The sequence below is a fragment of the Parathielavia appendiculata genome (assembly GCF_033297405.1).
Source record: "Parathielavia appendiculata strain CBS 731.68 unplaced genomic scaffold N657scaffold_2, whole genome shotgun sequence".
Lineage (NCBI taxonomy): Eukaryota > Fungi > Ascomycota > Sordariomycetes > Sordariales > Chaetomiaceae > Parathielavia > Parathielavia appendiculata.
The window spans coordinates 2,580,192-2,596,099 of record NW_026944221.1 but is presented as its reverse complement, the minus strand read 5'-3'; the positions used below and the strand labels follow the sequence as shown (position 1 = coordinate 2,596,099).

The window sequence follows — 15,908 nt, the reverse complement described above, 5'->3', positions numbered from 1 at the left end:
GAGTTTCCCGCCATCCCAATCCTACACGCAGTCACCACTGTGTTAAAGATACACAACGCGGCGCCGCTTGCTTCAGCCCGACTCCCGAGAGCTATTGAAGAGTTTTACGGCTTTCCCACAATCATCACATCGAACGCTTTCACCCTCTGCGACTCCTACGCATTGTCGACCCGCCTTCGCTCCACTCTTGCCCCCCGATCAAGGGCTCCTGTATCCAGCAACAACCACCGACAACCACGCATTTCCCCTATACGTATCGCAGTTATGACGGCCGACACCCCTTCAGCGTCGCTCGCACAGCCAGGCGGCATCTCTGACCCGGGGCTCATTAAGTACGCACGCTTTCATCACTACAATTTTTAGGCGTTCCGCGTCAGGCATTAACATGTGCCCCGCACAGGCTTGTCAACAAACTTCAAGACGTCTTCACCACCGTTGGCGTCAACAACCCCATCGATCTGCCCCAAATAGTAGTAGTAGGTAGCCAGTCGAGCGGAAAGAGTTCAGTATTAGAAAACATTGTCGGCCGCGACTTGTGAGTCCCTCTCCCCGGCGTCCAGTACCCACCACGGTTGCGTTTCCCACTTTCACCGCCTAACCTGCCCACTCGAACACAGCCTCCCTCGTGGCTCCGGCATCGTCACTCGCCGGCCCCTCGTCCTCCAGCTCATCAACCGGCCAGGCCAGCCGCAGACCAACGGGCTTGAGAAGGAGATTACCGACAGCACCGATAAGGCGGCCAACATCGAGGAGTGGGGCGAGTTCCTGCACATTCCCGGCCAGAAGTTCTACGACTTCAACAAGATCCGCGATGAGATCAGCAGGGAGACAGAGGCCAAAGTCGGTCGGAACGCCGGCATCTCGCCCGCCCCGATCAACTTGCGCATCTACTCGCCCAACGTCCTCAACCTCACCCTGGTCGATCTCCCCGGTCTGACACGAGTCCCCGTAGGTGACCAGCCGCGCGATATCGAGAGGCAGATTCGCGACATGATTCTCAAGTACATCCAAAAATCGAACGCCATTATCCTTGCTGTGACAGCTGCCAACATCGATCTGGCGAACTCGGACGGCCTCAAATTGGCCAGGGAGGTGGACCCCGAGGGCCAGCGGACCATCGGCGTGCTCACAAAGGTCGATCTGATGGACGAGGGCACCGACGTGGTTGATATTCTGGCTGGGCGCATCATTCCCTTGCGGCTGGGCTACGTGCCGGTTGTGAACCGCGGGCAAAGGGACATCGACAACAAGAAGCCCATTAACGCGGCGCTCGAGGCCGAGAAGAACTTTTTCGAGAACCATAAGGCATACCGGAACAAGAGCTCGTATTGCGGCACACCCTACCTCGCCCGCAAGCTCAATCTCATCCTCATGATGCACATCAAGCAGACCTTGCCAGACATCAAGGCTCGCATCTCTAGCTCGCTACAAAAGTATACGCAGGAACTTGAATCCCTGGGCCCGTCTATGCTTGGCAATAGCGCCAACATTGTCCTCAACATCATCACCGAGTTCACCAATGAATGGCGTTCCGTGCTTGACGGCAACAATACGGAGCTGTCGAGCACCGAGCTGTCCGGGGGAGCGAGGATCAGCTTCGTCTTTCACGAGTTGTACTCGAACGGCGTCAAGGCCTTGGACCCCTTTGACCAGGTCAAGGACGTCGACATCCGCACTATCCTGTACAACTCGTCCGGCTCTTCCCCCGCGCTGTTCGTCGGCACTACTGCCTTCGAGGTGATTGTCAAGCAGCAGATCAAGCGGCTCGAGGAGCCCAGCTTGAAGTGCGCGTCGCTTGTATACGACGAGCTGGTGCGCATCCTGACGCAGCTCCTCAGCAAGCAGCTGTACCGGCGGTATCCGCAGCTCAAGGAGAAGATCCACGCCGTAGTGATCTCGTTCTTCAAGAAGGCCATGGAGCCGACGAATAAGCTGGTGCGCGACCTGGTGTCGATGGAGGCGTGCTACATCAACACAGCGCATCCCGATTTCCTCAACGGCCACCGCGCCATGGCCATCGTCAACGAGAAACACAACCCGTCGCGGCCCGTCCAGGTCGACCCCAAGACGGGCAAGCCGCTGGCCGGGACGCCCGCGAGAGCCGCCAGCCCGACACTAGTGGCGGGCGATGCCGAGACGTCCAACACGGGTTTCTTTGGCAGCTTCTTTGCGGCGAAGAACAAGAAGAAGGCTGCGGCCATGGAGCCCCCCCCGCCGACTCTCAAGGCGTCGGGGACACTGTCCGAGAGGGAGGGCATTGAAGTCGAGGTTATCAGTACGCATCCCCTCCACTTAACGTTCCTATCAACCTATATCTTGGGTACCATCGGGCTGACATTGTGCTCTTGCAGAACTGCTCATCTCATCTTACTACAACATTGTCAAGCGCACCATGATTGACATGGTCCCCAAGGCCATCATGCTGAATCTCGTCAGGTACGTAAACCCTCCCTTCTCCTTAACGTAGGGGATTCATGTTGCTGCTGGATGCTAATAAGTGTGTATGTGTAGCTTCACAAAGGACGAGATGCAAAAGGAACTGCTCGAGAATATGTACCGCCAGAGCGAGCTCGACGACCTGCTCAAGGAGAGCGATTATACCATTCGCCGCCGGAAGGAGTGCCAGCAAATGGTGGACTCGTTGACCCGGGCGAGCGAGATCGTTAGCCAGGTGCAGTGAGATGCTGGGCTTCCTCTCTGTCTCTTTTAAAGTCAGGGCTGTCTTGTTTGGCGAGGTGTTGCTGGTGGTCTTGGTGGTGGTGGTGCCGGGCCGGGTTGGAGGGGGGGCGGGGGTGGGGCAAGCATGTTTGTCAGTCTGTCTGCGTATCCATAAATGGGACGGGCTGAGATGAGCGTGCTCTGGAGGTGCATGTCGTGGCGAGGAGAAGGGTTTGGTGTTGCGAGTAATAATGGTGATGACGATGGATCGGGATTGGAAGGGAGGCAGAGGGGATTTGTTGTAGAGTGGTCCTCGCACTTGTATCTTGCTCCTTGTTCCCTTTTCGATACGATACCATGGTAGATTATGGAGATGATTCTGTTTTCTTGTTTCCTCCGCCGGGCTTCGTCTGTGGTTGCAGGGTGGGCTGCATGGATTATGAGAGAGTGAGGGTGGAGACTGATAACCGTGGTTTGAAGCAGTGAAGGGTCCAGAATGGGAGAATTTTTTGTTATTGTTGGAGATGATGTCGTGCTGATTGATGTCGTGCTGGTTGATGTCGTGCTGGTTGATGTCGTGCTGGTTGATGTCGTGCTGGTTGCTGGTCAGTTTTTGTTTGACTTGATGGCCTCCTGTAATGTTGTTCCATTCCACGCTTATCACAATGCATCCTCGGCCGACTTCATCTCGACGAAAATGCAACATCATCTCCTTATGGCGGTGTAACGAGCTGTCGGTCAACGTTCCCGGCGATTCAGCTCAGGGGCGGCAGCTTGCCCATACCCAAAAGGCCTGTCTCCCAGCTTTGGTCCCGGTTCCGATTGAAGCAAACCCTTTTCCACAGAAAGTTGTGCAGACTTTCGGTGAGCATGTCAGCCACAGATCGGATTGGCGGTGAGAAAGGAAAGTTACCGGTACGCCTCGCCTCTTCTCTTCCTCGATGTTGCCTATCAATAGTTGTTGCTTTTTCTTCCCCCACGCGGCACGTCGCGCCCAAATCTTGGAACCATGTTCAGCCCATCTCCAGAGGCTGAGCTCCTCCCCAGGGCGATGAGCCCGAGAAAGTTGCCATGCGGCAGCAAGTGTGTGATCGGATAGACTTGTTATGCATGGCACCTGCGAGCGCAATCATGTTGAGCTTGCCATGGCGCCGGGTCTTCCAGACTGCTGCTGCCGGCAGCGCTATCCGTGATGGAAAGAAGCAATCAAAACTGGGTTGTGCAAGCCTCTGTGGGACGGGGAAGTCCGATCTGGCACACCCGGTGTGCAAGGCGAAGAGGGAAAATTTAAGACAGATGGCATTCACGCGGGGAAAAAGAAGGAGAGGACTCGGTTCTCCTCGCTTCCGACAACAGATACGGCCAGTTGGACATCCTCTGAAGGCTGAAAAGGCTGTTCGTTGACTACCTGAGCGCATCGCCGTCTTCAGCGCAATCTGATCTCCTACAGGTCGTACGACGCCAAAGACTTGGCCTCACATAAGGCACCGAGTCCGAATACGGCAAACATGGCTCAAAACTCACGAGATGATTCACCGGATCCTCCGCCCAACCCACCTCCAAGTCCAGCATGAGAACATGGTACACTGTCACGGCTAGAACGAGCATTTGTATGTTCTCCGATCCATTCCTTCTTTGATACCTCAGGGGGGTGGTCGGCTGATCTTGTCGAGGGGTTCAGTCTTGCATTCCTGGAACACCAAGTCGAGAGCGCGGTTTTGGAGCCAAAGCTGCGTCGAAATCGACAATTCACTGTGCGGCGGACGAGTGTGTATGATAGAGAGTATCAAACTTGGCTCTTTTGTTCTGGAGTAAAGCTAGAAGCATTTCTTGGGAAGGGTTAGATATGTCCACTGAGACAGGCTGCTACCCAGCCGCCGGTCATCACAACTTGGCCTTGTTCTTCAACACCAAACCGCCTTCGCTAACGTCAAACTGATCGCCTTTCGACCAGTCTAACCACTCTTTCAGCGTTTCTTCCCCTCCATGCCCCGGCTCAAGAGTATATCCGTCGTACCCCTTCCCTTCAATCCCCTTCCCCTGACCGTGACTAGCGTCCGCGGCATTCTTCCACACAGCCAAACAAGGCGTCGCCCTCAAGGCAACCGCCGGCCTCTGGTCACCCTCCATCCTCCCGCCCCCTTCCATCTCCCCATACTCATAAACCGGCGTACAGCACGCGTCGGTCCCCTCAAACACCCGCTCCCACTCATCCCTCGTTTTGCTCTTGAACACCCCCTCCATAACCCTCCTCAACTCAGGCCACTGGTCCCTATCATACCGCCGCCCATCCTCCCACCCTTGCCCCGCCAACCCCAGTCCCATAACCAGCTCAGCAAAAAACTGCGGTTCCAAAGCCCCGACCGCCATCCACCTCCCGTCCTTGGTCTCATAGGCATCATACCAAGGACACCCCGAATCAAGCAAGTTCTCGCCCCTCTCCCGATCCCACACCGGCGTCCTCCGCGCAAACCGCGCAAAGCTAGCGAGATACGACACTCCATCCACCATATTCGCCTCCACCACCTGGCCCCGCCCAGTCCTCGCCCTCGCCAGCAGCGCCATCAAGATCCCCTGGAACAGCACGGCCCCGCCGCCGGCAAAGTCGCCCAGCAGATTTCCCGGAGGGGTAGGCGGCTGCCCCTTGCGGCCCAGCAGGGCCAGGACGCCCGATACGGCCAGGTAGTTGATGTCGTGCCCCGCCATAGACGCGAATCGGCCGTCGCGGCGGAAACCCGTCAGGCGGGCATACACCAAGCGGCCGTTGAGCGGGCACAGGTCGGCGGGGCCGAGGCCCAGTTTCTCTAGCACGCCCGGCCGGTAGGGGTCGATGAGCACGTCGGCTTGGGCCACGAGGGCGCGGATGAGGGAGACGCCGGCAGGGTCTTTAAGGTTGACTGCGATGGAGCGCTTGCGGCGGGTTAGGAGGTCCGCTGCGGGAGGGGTGGAGGATTGGGATGGGGGGCGATCGATCCGGAGGACTGAGGCGCCTGCGTCGGCGAGGAGGAGGCCTGCGAAGGGACCTGGATGATGATTAGTTTCATATGAAGGTGTAAGGGATAAGGGAAGCGTTCACCTGGAGCAAGGCCGGCGAATTCTAGGACTTTGATGCCGGTCAGGGGCGGTTGGCCGGCCATGGTGCGGTGTAGGCTTGATACGGTGGGAACATACTAGAAGATATTCCAGAAGTTGTTCATGGGGGGAAAAAGTATCAACCAGCGGCCCTCGTGTTAATTTGCCCCGGCGATCTCTCTTTGATGCAGTCTGTCCGAAACCGGTGATGCCTGCCGGAGGGCATGGCCCCGCAAGCCCGTCTTGAGCCGAGGTTCCCAGCCCCGCCCTGGTCTGAAGTATGGGAATTCGGATTTGCGGTGTGAGATTCAGCAGTCCAAGGTATGTATCTTTGAGAGTACTCGACACCAAGGTCGGTATCTAGAACTGTCAGCTGTTGCATGGTTTGTGTGCAGTGAGAGGGTCCTCGTGATTAGGGTGAGCCCGTGGCGCACACGAGATGACCGCGCGATGCGTTTTCACAAACATGGTCGTCCGACGACTTGAGTGACATTGCCAGAGACGAGCGTCTCAATGTCTTCATACCATGATAATAGCGTGACCAACTCGTCCCACACCTTCTTCTGCACTTCCTTGCCCTTCTCGGAGAGCACGAACGGGCTTGGGTCGTCCACTTTGCCGCTGTCGACGTACTTTCCGTGGCTTTCCCGTCCCCCAGCGACCGCAGCCATCAGCGCTCTCGAACCCTCCTCGCTCGTGCGGCCAATGCAAAGTTTGGCAACGGACAACAAGAACTGGCCGATAGTGTGGATGTCCCTGAACAGGCTGGATTCGCATAGCCCAGGGTTTGCCGTGTTGACCACAATGGGGCTGGATCCAGCACTGGCGGCGTCAAGGCGCTCGGCCAACTCCTGCACCAGGAGGATATCAAGCAATTTGGTAGTCCCATAGCGGTCGTGCATAGCGCGGCCAGGGCGAAAGGACTCAAAAATCCTCGGCTGGTCCTTTTCAACAAACTTGGTCTGCCAGCGGTTCTGTTAGCAATGAGCCAGAGTGAGACGAGGAGTCTACCCACAAAAAAGTGCGCCTCACTCGCCACCACCGTAACAGCCGGTTCAACGTTCCACCTCGCCGCTGTGCTCCTCATCAACGGCAGCAACATAAGCACCATCAGAAAATTTGTGATGACATTGACAAGCACCTGCATTTCATACCCCTCGGCCATCTTGGGAGAGCCAATGCTGAGTACGGCGGCGTTCGCCAGCAGGACGTCCAGCCTGTCGAGCTCCTTATCCGCGCGTCGGCAAAACGCTCGCACGCTGTCGAAGGAGCAGAGGTCAAGCGGCCATACCTCTAGTATTGTAGAGGACGGGGTGAGTGTCCGCTCAATATCGGCCTTGGCGGCCTCGCCGCGCTCCGTGTTTCGGCAGGCGAGGATCACGCGCGCGGCGCCTAGGCGGGCGAAGTGCCGTGCCGATTCAAGACCCAGGCCTCCGTTGGCGCCCGTGACGATAACGGTGCGGCCAGCGTACGAGGTTATGGGGACAGGGATGGATCGAAATTGGCGCTTGAAGAAGTGCACGGCAATGGCGAGGCTGGAAGGGTAAGTGGGTGCTGTGGTTCAAGGGGGTGGATATAGCTTACAGATTGGACATTCTTAATGAATGTCAGAGCCAGTGTCAGAAGCAAGAACGCTCGATTTGATAAAGGTGGTTGTGATGAGAGACTCGAGGGTGATGTAGAAACGACCTCGGGAAAGACTTGGATTTATCGCCAAGACATGCCCAAACACGGTCGTTGAAGCCTTGCCATCCAGTCCGGCGCGGAGCAAGAAACAAGCATTCCGCCGAGGATGCGAGTGATCAGACTTTCAGAACCAAGCTGAGAACCAGAAAGAGACCGAGGTTGATCATCAAGCAGGAAAGAGCCGTTCAGAGTTTGCCAACGGGAATGGAATGCGATGTAAGTCTGCTAAAACCCTAACCCTTTGTCTAACCAATGCAAGTTACATCATTGGTAACTAATCGCCATAAAAAGTCGCGATAACTCGACATCGGCAACATCTTGATTTCGCAAACCATCTCTATCCCCCGTGAAACTCAACTGCGTCCCAACATGTTGTCAAGAACAGTTTTCTCGAGGGTAGGTAGAGACTCTATGCGCATTCGACTTTTTACATAATAACTAACTTCATACCTCCAGGCAGTCCGGCAAACAGCCTTCTCTGCAATCCGCCCCGCCGCCACTCCAGTTGCCCCCTCGCCCTTCCTGCTCTCACTCGCTGCCCAGCGCCGCCTCATCTCCGATGCCGTCCGCCAGGCCATTGACAAGGCCGTCGCATCAGCGCCAGTAGTCCTCTTCATGAAGGGCACGCCTGAGACGCCCCAGTGCGGCTTCTCTCGCGCCAGCATCCAGGTGCTGGGGTTGCAGGGCGTAAACCCGGAGAAGTTTGCCGCATATAATGTGCTGGAGGACCAAGAGTTGAGGCATGGTATGTGTCGCCACCTCTGTTGGGATCACGTTGGTACGAGTGACTAACAGAGCGGATTGTGTGCAGGAATCAAGGAATACTCAGACTGGCCGACCATTCCGCAGCTGTACGTCGACAAGGAATTCGTCGGCGGCTGCGACATCATCATCTCCATGCACCAAAACGGGGAGTTGGCGAAGCTGCTGGAGGAGAAGGGCGTGTTGGTGAAAGAAGGGGAGCAGGCTGAGGGCGAGACGAAGGAGTAAAGAGACACGACTGCTGCGCAGCTGTATACTACTACGACGATACCACGGCGTCTTAGAACTGTAACATGTTCTTTTCTTGCTCCATCTTCCCGCACGCTAACACATCTGAAGACACACCAATCACGCCGGATACGCCGCCCCGTCCCCGCGCATATCACTCCCCGCCGACCACAATCCCGTTCCATCCACCTCGTCCACCGTCCACCGTATGATCTGCCCTCTCCCAAACATCTGCCTCCCCTTGCCACCCCACCTGCCCAAGACTTCCACCCTATGGCCCAGCTCCCTCAACCCCCTGATCGTCTCCGCAGGCATTCCCTCCTCGACGTACACCGTCCGGTCAAACACCTCGCCGACATCCGCCATCCCCGCGCCGATACACACCCTCGGCGCGTCGAGAGCCTGCTGCGGACTCAACCCGCCGACCAGCTGGCCCAGCAGCACCTGCACGTGGCCCTGCGGCTGCATGAACCCGCCCATGACGCCAAACACGCTGTGCAGCGAGCCGTCGGCGAGGTTGGTCACGAGGCCCGGGATGATGGTGTGGTAGGGCCGCTTGCGCGGGGCGAGGGCGTTGGGGTGGTTGGGGTCGAGGCTGAAGTTTGCGCCGCGGTTCTGGAGGGTGAAGCCGCATCCGCGCGGCACCACGGCCGTGCCGAAGCCGGCATAGTTTGAATTGATAAAGGATATAGCGTTTCCTTGGCTGTCGGACACGGCGAAGTAGACTGTGTCACTGGACCGGAGCGCCGGCGAGGGGAAGGGATCGCCGTGCCGGAGGATGTCGCTTGCGCGGGAGGGGTCGAAGAGCGCGGCGCGCGAGGCGAGGTAGGGCTGGGATATGAGGGAGGCTGTGGGGACCGTCGTGGTGGACGGGTCGGTTACGAACCAACCTGCGTCAGCAAACGCTATGCGCAGAGATTCGATAATTGCGTGGAGGTAGGGGGCCGTGTTGTGGTCGGCGGCTGTGAACGTTGGGATTCTCTGTTGGGCTTCGAGCTCTTGGATGATGCCGAGGGCCATCAGCGCGACGATCCCCTGACCGTTAGGCGGGTGCTCCCAGAGCTCGACGCCGCCGTTGGCCGAGGAGCCATTGCCTTGGCCGCGAAATTTGAGCGAGATGGGGTCGACGGGCTCGCTGCCGGTTTCGAGGTGGTGTTGCAGATCCGCCAGCTCGAGGTGGCCTCCCCGGTCTCGAACCACCTTGACGATCTCTTCGGCGATGCGCCCAGAGTAGAAACCCTTCTTCCCTTCTGTCGCGAGGGTGCGGAAAGTGCGGGCTAGGTTGGGGAGCTTGATGGTATCTCCCGCTTTCGGCGCGCGGACACCATCAGGGGCGGACGGATCGGCTTTGAGCATCTCGGCAAAGTTGGGGGACGCCTTGCGCAGGAGCGCCTCGCCACGTTGCCACTGGAAAACGGTCAGTCATGGAGTATATTCACCGGTTCGGGCTTGCGGTGTGAAACCCACAAAGAAGGCGGTGTCCTCAGACACAGGAAACCCCTTCTCGCCAAGCTCGACCGCGGGCGCCAGAATTTGCTCGAGGCTCAGCTTGCCGCTGCCGAAGCGCTGGACCGCGTCGACCCATCCGGCAGCGGCACCCGGGACAGTCACAGCGTGGACGCTCATCATGGGAATGTCACCGATGACGTCGTCGGCCAGCCCGAGGCTCTTGCGGATCGTCTCGACCGTGCACTTGGCGCCTGACCGCCCGGAACCGTTCAGGGCTGATACGGTGCGCGTTTTGGCATCGTAGTAGAGGCAGAACATGTCCCCGCCGATGCCTGTTGACGTGGGTTCCGTCATGTTGAGGCCGGCAGCTGGCGCTGTTAGGATGGACGAACGATTAATTCAGGTGTTTCGCCAACGTACCTACTGCCACGGCGGCATCCTGTGTAGGAGTTAGCTTCTCTCAAAGCGGTTGGGAATGTCCAAGGCGACCACTTACGGCAGCATTGCCGCCGGCATTGAGAATATCAATGCCGCACTTTGCTGCTAGGGGCTGGGTGCATGCCACGATGCCCTTGGTACTGTGCACGACACTCCTCCGGCTGGGCCATTTCATGAACTCGCCAGACGGCGGCGGATACACGGACGACGTAGGGAGGGGCATGATGAGTCTCGGGGAGTGTGTGAAAGATCGTCTGATCACAGCAGTCAAAGAAGTTCGAGGACGGCAGACAACCCGGAGGTAGACGTGGCCGTATATATATGGTCCTGTCTTCATCGTAGGGGTCCATCCTCTGCTGTATCATTGCCCTCCGATATCCGCCCATTTACATACTTGTGCAAGCGGCCCGGTACAGTACCATTGACCCATCCCCCTCTTTCTGATCCGCAGGTTGGTACCCTGTGGAGACGGCGGGGAAGCCGAGAGCCGGGCCTGGTAGCCTGGGGAGGTTCCAACTTACATACAACCACGTAAAAAGCCGGGCACCTGCCGAATGAGGCACTGAGAGAACCGGCGTCTAAGTACGCCTTTTTCGTTACGGTTTCGGAAGGAACATAGCAGCAGTTCAAACGATTCGGATCTGTTTCTGTTTAACACCCGTAATTCTCCGCTGCTTCGCCCTTTTCGTCACTCGCTCCCATCCAGATAGTCGAGCTGAGAGAGCCAGCGAAGCACTTGGGCTACAATGACAACCTCCAGGCATACGTCAATGAGCGTTTTGAGAAGTCCATGCTGATATTGGATATCTGTCTGAGCTTCGAAAGCCCATCCTCGGTACCTTCCCTCTTCCCCATTTCCATCAAGTCGCTCGCAGGTCCGCAACCAGCCGCTTCCCCTCCCCCTCCCAAGTCTCGGCGTCATGAACCACCTCCCGTCCCGTCTCCTTCAGCGCAGCATCCACCCACTCCTTCAACAGCTCTAGCTCCATCATCCTCGCCACATACCCCTTAGCCTCCTCCCCCAGCCTATCCAGCGCCCCGAGGTACGTCTGGAACCTCAACACGACGGGCGCATAAAACGCATCCACAGCCGTGAACTCCTTCCCGGCCAGGAAGGGCCCGCCAAACCGCCTCAGCCCCTCGGACCAGAGCTCGTCGATCCGCGCCAGGTCCTTGACCAGCGCCTCGTTGAACGCGGCCGGGCCCAGCTCGACCCGCACGCCGACGTTCATGCCCATCTCCTGCCGCATCGTCGTGAACGAGGCGTGCATCTCGGCGACGGCCGAGCGCGCCCAGGCGCGGGCGACCTTGTTCGTGGGGTAGACGGTCTTGTCCGGGTGTTCCTCGGCGAGGAACTCGACTATGGCGATGGATTCCCAGAGGATGAGTTTCTCCTCTTCAGAAGACGCGGTGTCTGGGAGGACATGCAGCACCGGCATGTGCGCTAAGGGGGAGAATTCTTTCCAGTCTACGGGAGATGATGGTCAATCAAACTTGTTGTTTCTAGGCACGCAACCGTCCAGGGGGGCCAACATTAAATCGTCTGTTGGAAGGGATACGTACGCGGCTGACGATACGAGCCATTGATGAGCGGGGCGAACTCCTCGACGAAAGGAATGCCCAGCTGGCGCATGAGCAGCCATGGCCGGAGGGACCAGGACGAATAGTTTCTGGCGGTTATGTAAAGATGGTAAGACATTTTGGTTCTCTGCTTCGCAATTATGGATTCAGAATGGGTTGTTGTGGTTGTGAGCTTCGGCGATGGGTATGGAGGATGTGAGTCACACGTGAATCGGGTAGATGAAGTAGACGGGAAATATGTTTGCGTCGAGGAGAAGAGACATCAATATAAAACTCCGAGCTTGGGAGAGACGGTGATCAGATTGTGTGTCGCTCACATAAACTACGCCCGCACAGGTGTCTCGTATAGGCAGCTCGGTGGTCACGCCTTTTGGTTGACCGGCTCCGCCGAGGACGGCATCGGCTCGGCGCATACAGGACAAGCTTCTCGCTGTCAAGTGGAGCCAAGAAACGTATCTGCAATACTCCGTAATCACAAACCCCTGGGCCGTGACCCGTGACTGTAACGCCAGTCTATTCTCTTTGACCCGCGCGAGAACGCTAAATATCACGCCAGAATGGATGGATGTTGCCAGGACGCCGAATAAACTCCTCACCTACACCGTAGCAGAGGGTCCTGCCGCCTTTGCCGCCGCTTGCTCCGCCTTCTCCTTGGCCTTCTGGGCCTTCTTAGCTTCCGCTTGTCTCATCTTCTCCAGCTTCTTCAGCTGGTTCTTGGTCATCTTTCCCTCCCCATCGGCCGGCGACTCGTCGGCATCCCCATTCTCGACCTTGGGTATAACTATGGGCGCCCGGGGGTTACCTCCCCACTTCAGTGGCCGCGTCTCCATGAACAGCTTGACCGTCTCGTCGTCCACTTTGGCTCTCCTGTCCTGGAAAGCGGCCACATACCTCTGCAGCTCCCTGATGCAGATGGCCTTCAACTCGCCCGTCAGCATCTCCCCGGTCTCGTACGCTACTTTGATCCTCTCGAGCTCCTCATCGTCCTCCAAGAAAAATCGGAGGTATTGGAAGGCAACATCGACGCTGGTGTCGCCCCCAAGCTGCCGGTGCTCTTCCTCTGAAACCTTGCCGCCCGAGAAGGCGTGCTTGTTTATCTTGTTCTTGATCTGGTTGGGAGTGTCTCTCATGAAGATGGCAGACTCGTCGATGGATGCCGACATCTTCGTGCCCGGCCCCTGGAGGGCTGGCAGAAAGAGGGCATGGATGAGAGACGGCTTGGCATAGGGCTTGCCCTGGTATTTTAGCCTTGCTGATACATCCCGTGTCATGCGAAAGTATGGATCTTGATCAATGGCGCACGGAATGAGCGCCGGTATCCCAACCGTCTCCTTCTCATCCTCCCCAAATATGTGCGGGAATGAGGAGGCCCAGCTGGTTGCGCCTTGAATGCTGCCAAAATGAATCCGGCCAATGTTGCTGCTCTCGTTGAAGCCGAAGATGGCACGGGCCTGGTTGAGAGTGATGTGCTTGGACAGGCGGACGATATTCCTGTAAAAGGCACCGCCGACGTAGTCAAAGTCGGAGAAGATGAACGTCTTGGCTGGGTCGAACCCAATGGCGATGATGTCCTTGGCATTGCTGTTGCAGTACCCTTGGACCTCTTCGATGGTCTTCTTTTCTGAGAATAGGTACTTCTCGTCGTCCGTCAGCATGATGATGAGTGGTACATCAAAAGTATCCTGGAGCCACTTTGTGAATTCGAATGGAATCGTGTGGCCGACATGGACGCTGTCTGAAGACGGCCCGCGGCCGGTGTACAAGAAGAAGGGTTCGCCGCGCTCGTAGCGGTCGAGGATGAGCTCAAGGTCTCTGTGAGAGAACACGATGCCTCTCCGGAGAAAGTGGTGCGGGCGCTTGCCGGTCACACGTTCCAAGCGGGCGAGCAGCTCGTCGTCGATCTTCTTTGTGCCGAACTCGTCAACCAGCTTGTTGTAGTCGATGGCCTTGACCACACCATTCTCGTCGACTTCACCTTGCACCTGGTATAGCAAAGAGAGAGCTTCAGTATATGCTATACAAACATGTCGGATCTTGAGCGCAAGAGACAAACATTGTAAGGGTCAACTGTCTGCTTTTGCTGCTTCTGGACAGGCTCGGAATTGGATGGCTCGTCGTGAGCCGTGGCGTCGACTTTTGTCGCCATATTTGAAATGCTGGTTTGGTCGTAAGTTGATCAAAGAGCTGCGGCGAGATATACTCGACTCCAAGGCGAGGTACTGCTTTCGTGTGTGAGTCAATGGCTTGCAGCGAAGTGTTTAAAACTGCCAGAATGTATGCTAAATAGTGGGGGAGGGGCGCTCCGGCTTCGAAGGTCTGGGCATTGCAGTAATCCAGAGGGCGGAAGCAGGCGGCAAAATTCATGCCTGCCAAAGAATATCCATGACCAGCGTCTTGGGAGCAACTGCATAGCTAATGCGACAGTCCAGGGTTCTCATTGTTCTGCGCTAAGTAGCAGGTAATGTTGCCTGCCACGCGACATCACCAGGAGTCCTGCGACTATGTTGGCGGCACCATGGGTGTGCCGAAGCTGTGCGCGGTCCCTGAGACACGCCAGCATTTTTCAGTTTGTTCGGAGAGCTAGCACAGGTATTTCTCTCTTGCCGGCCTTGGGGTCCTATTCTTCCAACTGACTGTCGATGTGGACCAGAAACTCCAGTCAGACTCCCACCTGCTCTGCTCGAGCGGGCCCGAAGGCTCACCGCCGAGCACGATCAATTGACCTCAACCTTGGAGAAGGACTTCGACGCGAAGAAGGCGAAACGCGCCGGCGAGATCTCGCGCATCGCCGACGCCCTTAGACAGTTCGAAAAGGCAAAGGCCGCTCTCAGCGAGCTCCATGGCTTGCTCGAGTCTGATGATGCCGAGATGCGGGAATTGGCGAGGGATGACCTCGAGGCCACAAATGCTCAGCTCGTCGAGTCGAGCCATAACCTTTCGGCGGCCCTGACGCCCAAGCACCCGTTCGCCGACATGCCCTGCCTGCTCGAGATCCGGCCTGGCCCTGGAGGCACAGAGGGACGCTTCTTCGCCGACACCCTCTTCCACATGTACAAAGCATACTGCTCGAACAAGGGCTACCGCACCCGCGTCGTACAGTACGAGGCTTCGGACAGTGACGGTCAGACAGGGTCCGAGGGGGAGATTGCTCTGCAGGAAGCCGTGCTGGAAGTCCAGGAACCGGGGGCATACGCCATCTTCCGCGGCGAGGCAGGCATGCACCGGGTGCAACGGGTCCCCGCTACCGAAGCAAAAGGCCGCACTCACACGAGTGCTGTCGCGGTGTGGGTGCTTCCGTCGTTCCCGGAAAACGGCACATCAGAATCCGAAGCCGACTGGGAGAATCCGGAAAGCGACTTCTACATCGACCCGACCGAGGTGCGCAGTGAGACGATGCGGGCACGCGGTGCTGGCGGGCAGCATGTCAACAAGACCGAGTCGGCCATCCGGCTGACCCACATCCCCACCGGTACGACGGTTAGCATGCAGGACTCGCGGTCCCAGCAGCGCAACCGTGAGTATGCGTGGCGGCTGTTGCGTTCAAGAATTGCCCAGCAACGGCGCGAGGCGAGGGAGGAGATGGCCCGTCAGATGCGCAGCAGTGTGCTGGCTAATTCGCAGATTACGCGGGGAGACAAAATCAGGACCTATCAGTACCAGCAGGACCGGTGTACTGACCACCGGAGCGGGTTGGATGCTCACAACTTGCCGGATGTGCTCAGGGGAGGGGAAACCTTGGGCAAGATCATGGACAGCGTGCAGACGTGGCTGATCAACAAAGACATTGAGGCACTCATTTCCGAAGAGGAGGCTTCTGCTGCCGTTGCTTCTCGGGAAAAGGGCAAGTGAGTTCTCTCCTCTTGTGTATTATGAGCCTTGTACATGTATCAGAGACAGGTAGATGGCATAGATCGAATACCCAGCTAGATCGCGAGGACTCTCCGGACGCACCACTACTCCACACGTCAACATTAGCTCCGGCATATCTCGAGCTCTCACCGAGCTCTGACAAACTTGCAAGTATTCGAGAACCT

The 15,908-nt window shown here is 57.4% G+C and overlaps 9 protein-coding genes across 9 annotated transcripts; 4 read left to right on the top strand and 5 right to left on the bottom strand.

Annotated features, from left to right (window-relative positions):
* Positions 1-264: 264 nt before the first annotated feature.
* On the top strand, positions 265-2,680 carry N657DRAFT_653769 (uncharacterized protein; the record flags this gene model as incomplete). Its single annotated transcript, XM_062794438.1, has 5 exons — positions 265-332; positions 401-535; positions 618-2,275; positions 2,352-2,436; positions 2,512-2,680. 5 exons carry the CDS (start codon positions 265-267, stop codon positions 2,678-2,680), a joined length of 2,115 nt encoding a protein of 704 aa, XP_062651366.1.
* Positions 2,681-3,338: 658 nt separating this feature from the next.
* N657DRAFT_641601 (uncharacterized protein) lies at positions 3,339-4,216 on the top strand. Its single transcript, XM_062792175.1, has 2 exons — positions 3,339-4,053; positions 4,109-4,216. The coding sequence occupies exons 1-2, from the start codon at positions 3,769-3,771 to the stop codon at positions 4,139-4,141; spliced, it is 318 nt and encodes a 105-aa protein (XP_062651365.1). The 5' UTR covers positions 3,339-3,768; the 3' UTR covers positions 4,142-4,216.
* A 326-nt stretch (positions 4,217-4,542) lies between these two features.
* Positions 4,543-5,795, bottom strand: N657DRAFT_678179 (alpha-methylacyl-CoA racemase; the record flags this gene model as incomplete). The annotated part of the gene is made up of 2 exons (XM_062796052.1): positions 4,543-5,681; positions 5,735-5,795. The coding sequence occupies 2 exons, from the start codon at positions 5,793-5,795 to the stop codon at positions 4,543-4,545; spliced, it is 1,200 nt and encodes a 399-aa protein (XP_062651364.1).
* Positions 5,796-6,188: 393 nt separating this feature from the next.
* N657DRAFT_678178 (NAD(P)-binding protein) lies at positions 6,189-7,325 on the bottom strand (the record flags this gene model as incomplete). Its single annotated transcript, XM_062796051.1, has 3 exons — positions 6,189-6,692; positions 6,746-7,265; positions 7,315-7,325. 3 exons carry the CDS (start codon positions 7,323-7,325, stop codon positions 6,189-6,191), a joined length of 1,035 nt encoding a protein of 344 aa, XP_062651363.1.
* Positions 7,326-7,533: 208 nt separating this feature from the next.
* Positions 7,534-8,498, top strand: N657DRAFT_661668 (glutaredoxin). The gene is made up of 4 exons (XM_062795107.1): positions 7,534-7,632; positions 7,708-7,812; positions 7,873-8,161; positions 8,228-8,498. The coding sequence occupies exons 2-4, from the start codon at positions 7,786-7,788 to the stop codon at positions 8,404-8,406; spliced, it is 495 nt and encodes a 164-aa protein (XP_062651362.1). The 5' UTR covers positions 7,534-7,632; positions 7,708-7,785; the 3' UTR covers positions 8,407-8,498.
* A 28-nt stretch (positions 8,499-8,526) lies between these two features.
* Positions 8,527-10,516, bottom strand: N657DRAFT_565326 (gamma-glutamyltranspeptidase; the record flags this gene model as incomplete). The annotated part of the gene is made up of 4 exons (XM_062788349.1): positions 8,527-9,813; positions 9,874-10,223; positions 10,276-10,294; positions 10,352-10,516. 4 exons carry the CDS (start codon positions 10,514-10,516, stop codon positions 8,527-8,529), a joined length of 1,821 nt encoding a protein of 606 aa, XP_062651361.1.
* Positions 10,517-11,153: 637 nt separating this feature from the next.
* Positions 11,154-11,992, bottom strand: N657DRAFT_653765 (uncharacterized protein; the record flags this gene model as incomplete). Its single annotated transcript, XM_062794437.1, has 2 exons — positions 11,154-11,761; positions 11,857-11,992. 2 exons carry the CDS (start codon positions 11,990-11,992, stop codon positions 11,154-11,156), a joined length of 744 nt encoding a protein of 247 aa, XP_062651360.1.
* Positions 11,993-12,470: 478 nt separating this feature from the next.
* On the bottom strand, positions 12,471-14,020 carry N657DRAFT_678174 (tryptophanyl-tRNA synthetase; the record flags this gene model as incomplete). Its single annotated transcript, XM_062796050.1, has 2 exons — positions 12,471-13,856; positions 13,928-14,020. The coding sequence occupies 2 exons, from the start codon at positions 14,018-14,020 to the stop codon at positions 12,471-12,473; spliced, it is 1,479 nt and encodes a 492-aa protein (XP_062651359.1).
* Positions 14,021-14,244: 224 nt separating this feature from the next.
* On the top strand, positions 14,245-15,855 carry N657DRAFT_612352 (release factor). Its single transcript, XM_062790386.1, has 2 exons — positions 14,245-14,463; positions 14,525-15,855. The coding sequence occupies exons 1-2, from the start codon at positions 14,376-14,378 to the stop codon at positions 15,721-15,723; spliced, it is 1,287 nt and encodes a 428-aa protein (XP_062651358.1). The 5' UTR covers positions 14,245-14,375; the 3' UTR covers positions 15,724-15,855.
* Positions 15,856-15,908: the final 53 nt, after the last annotated feature.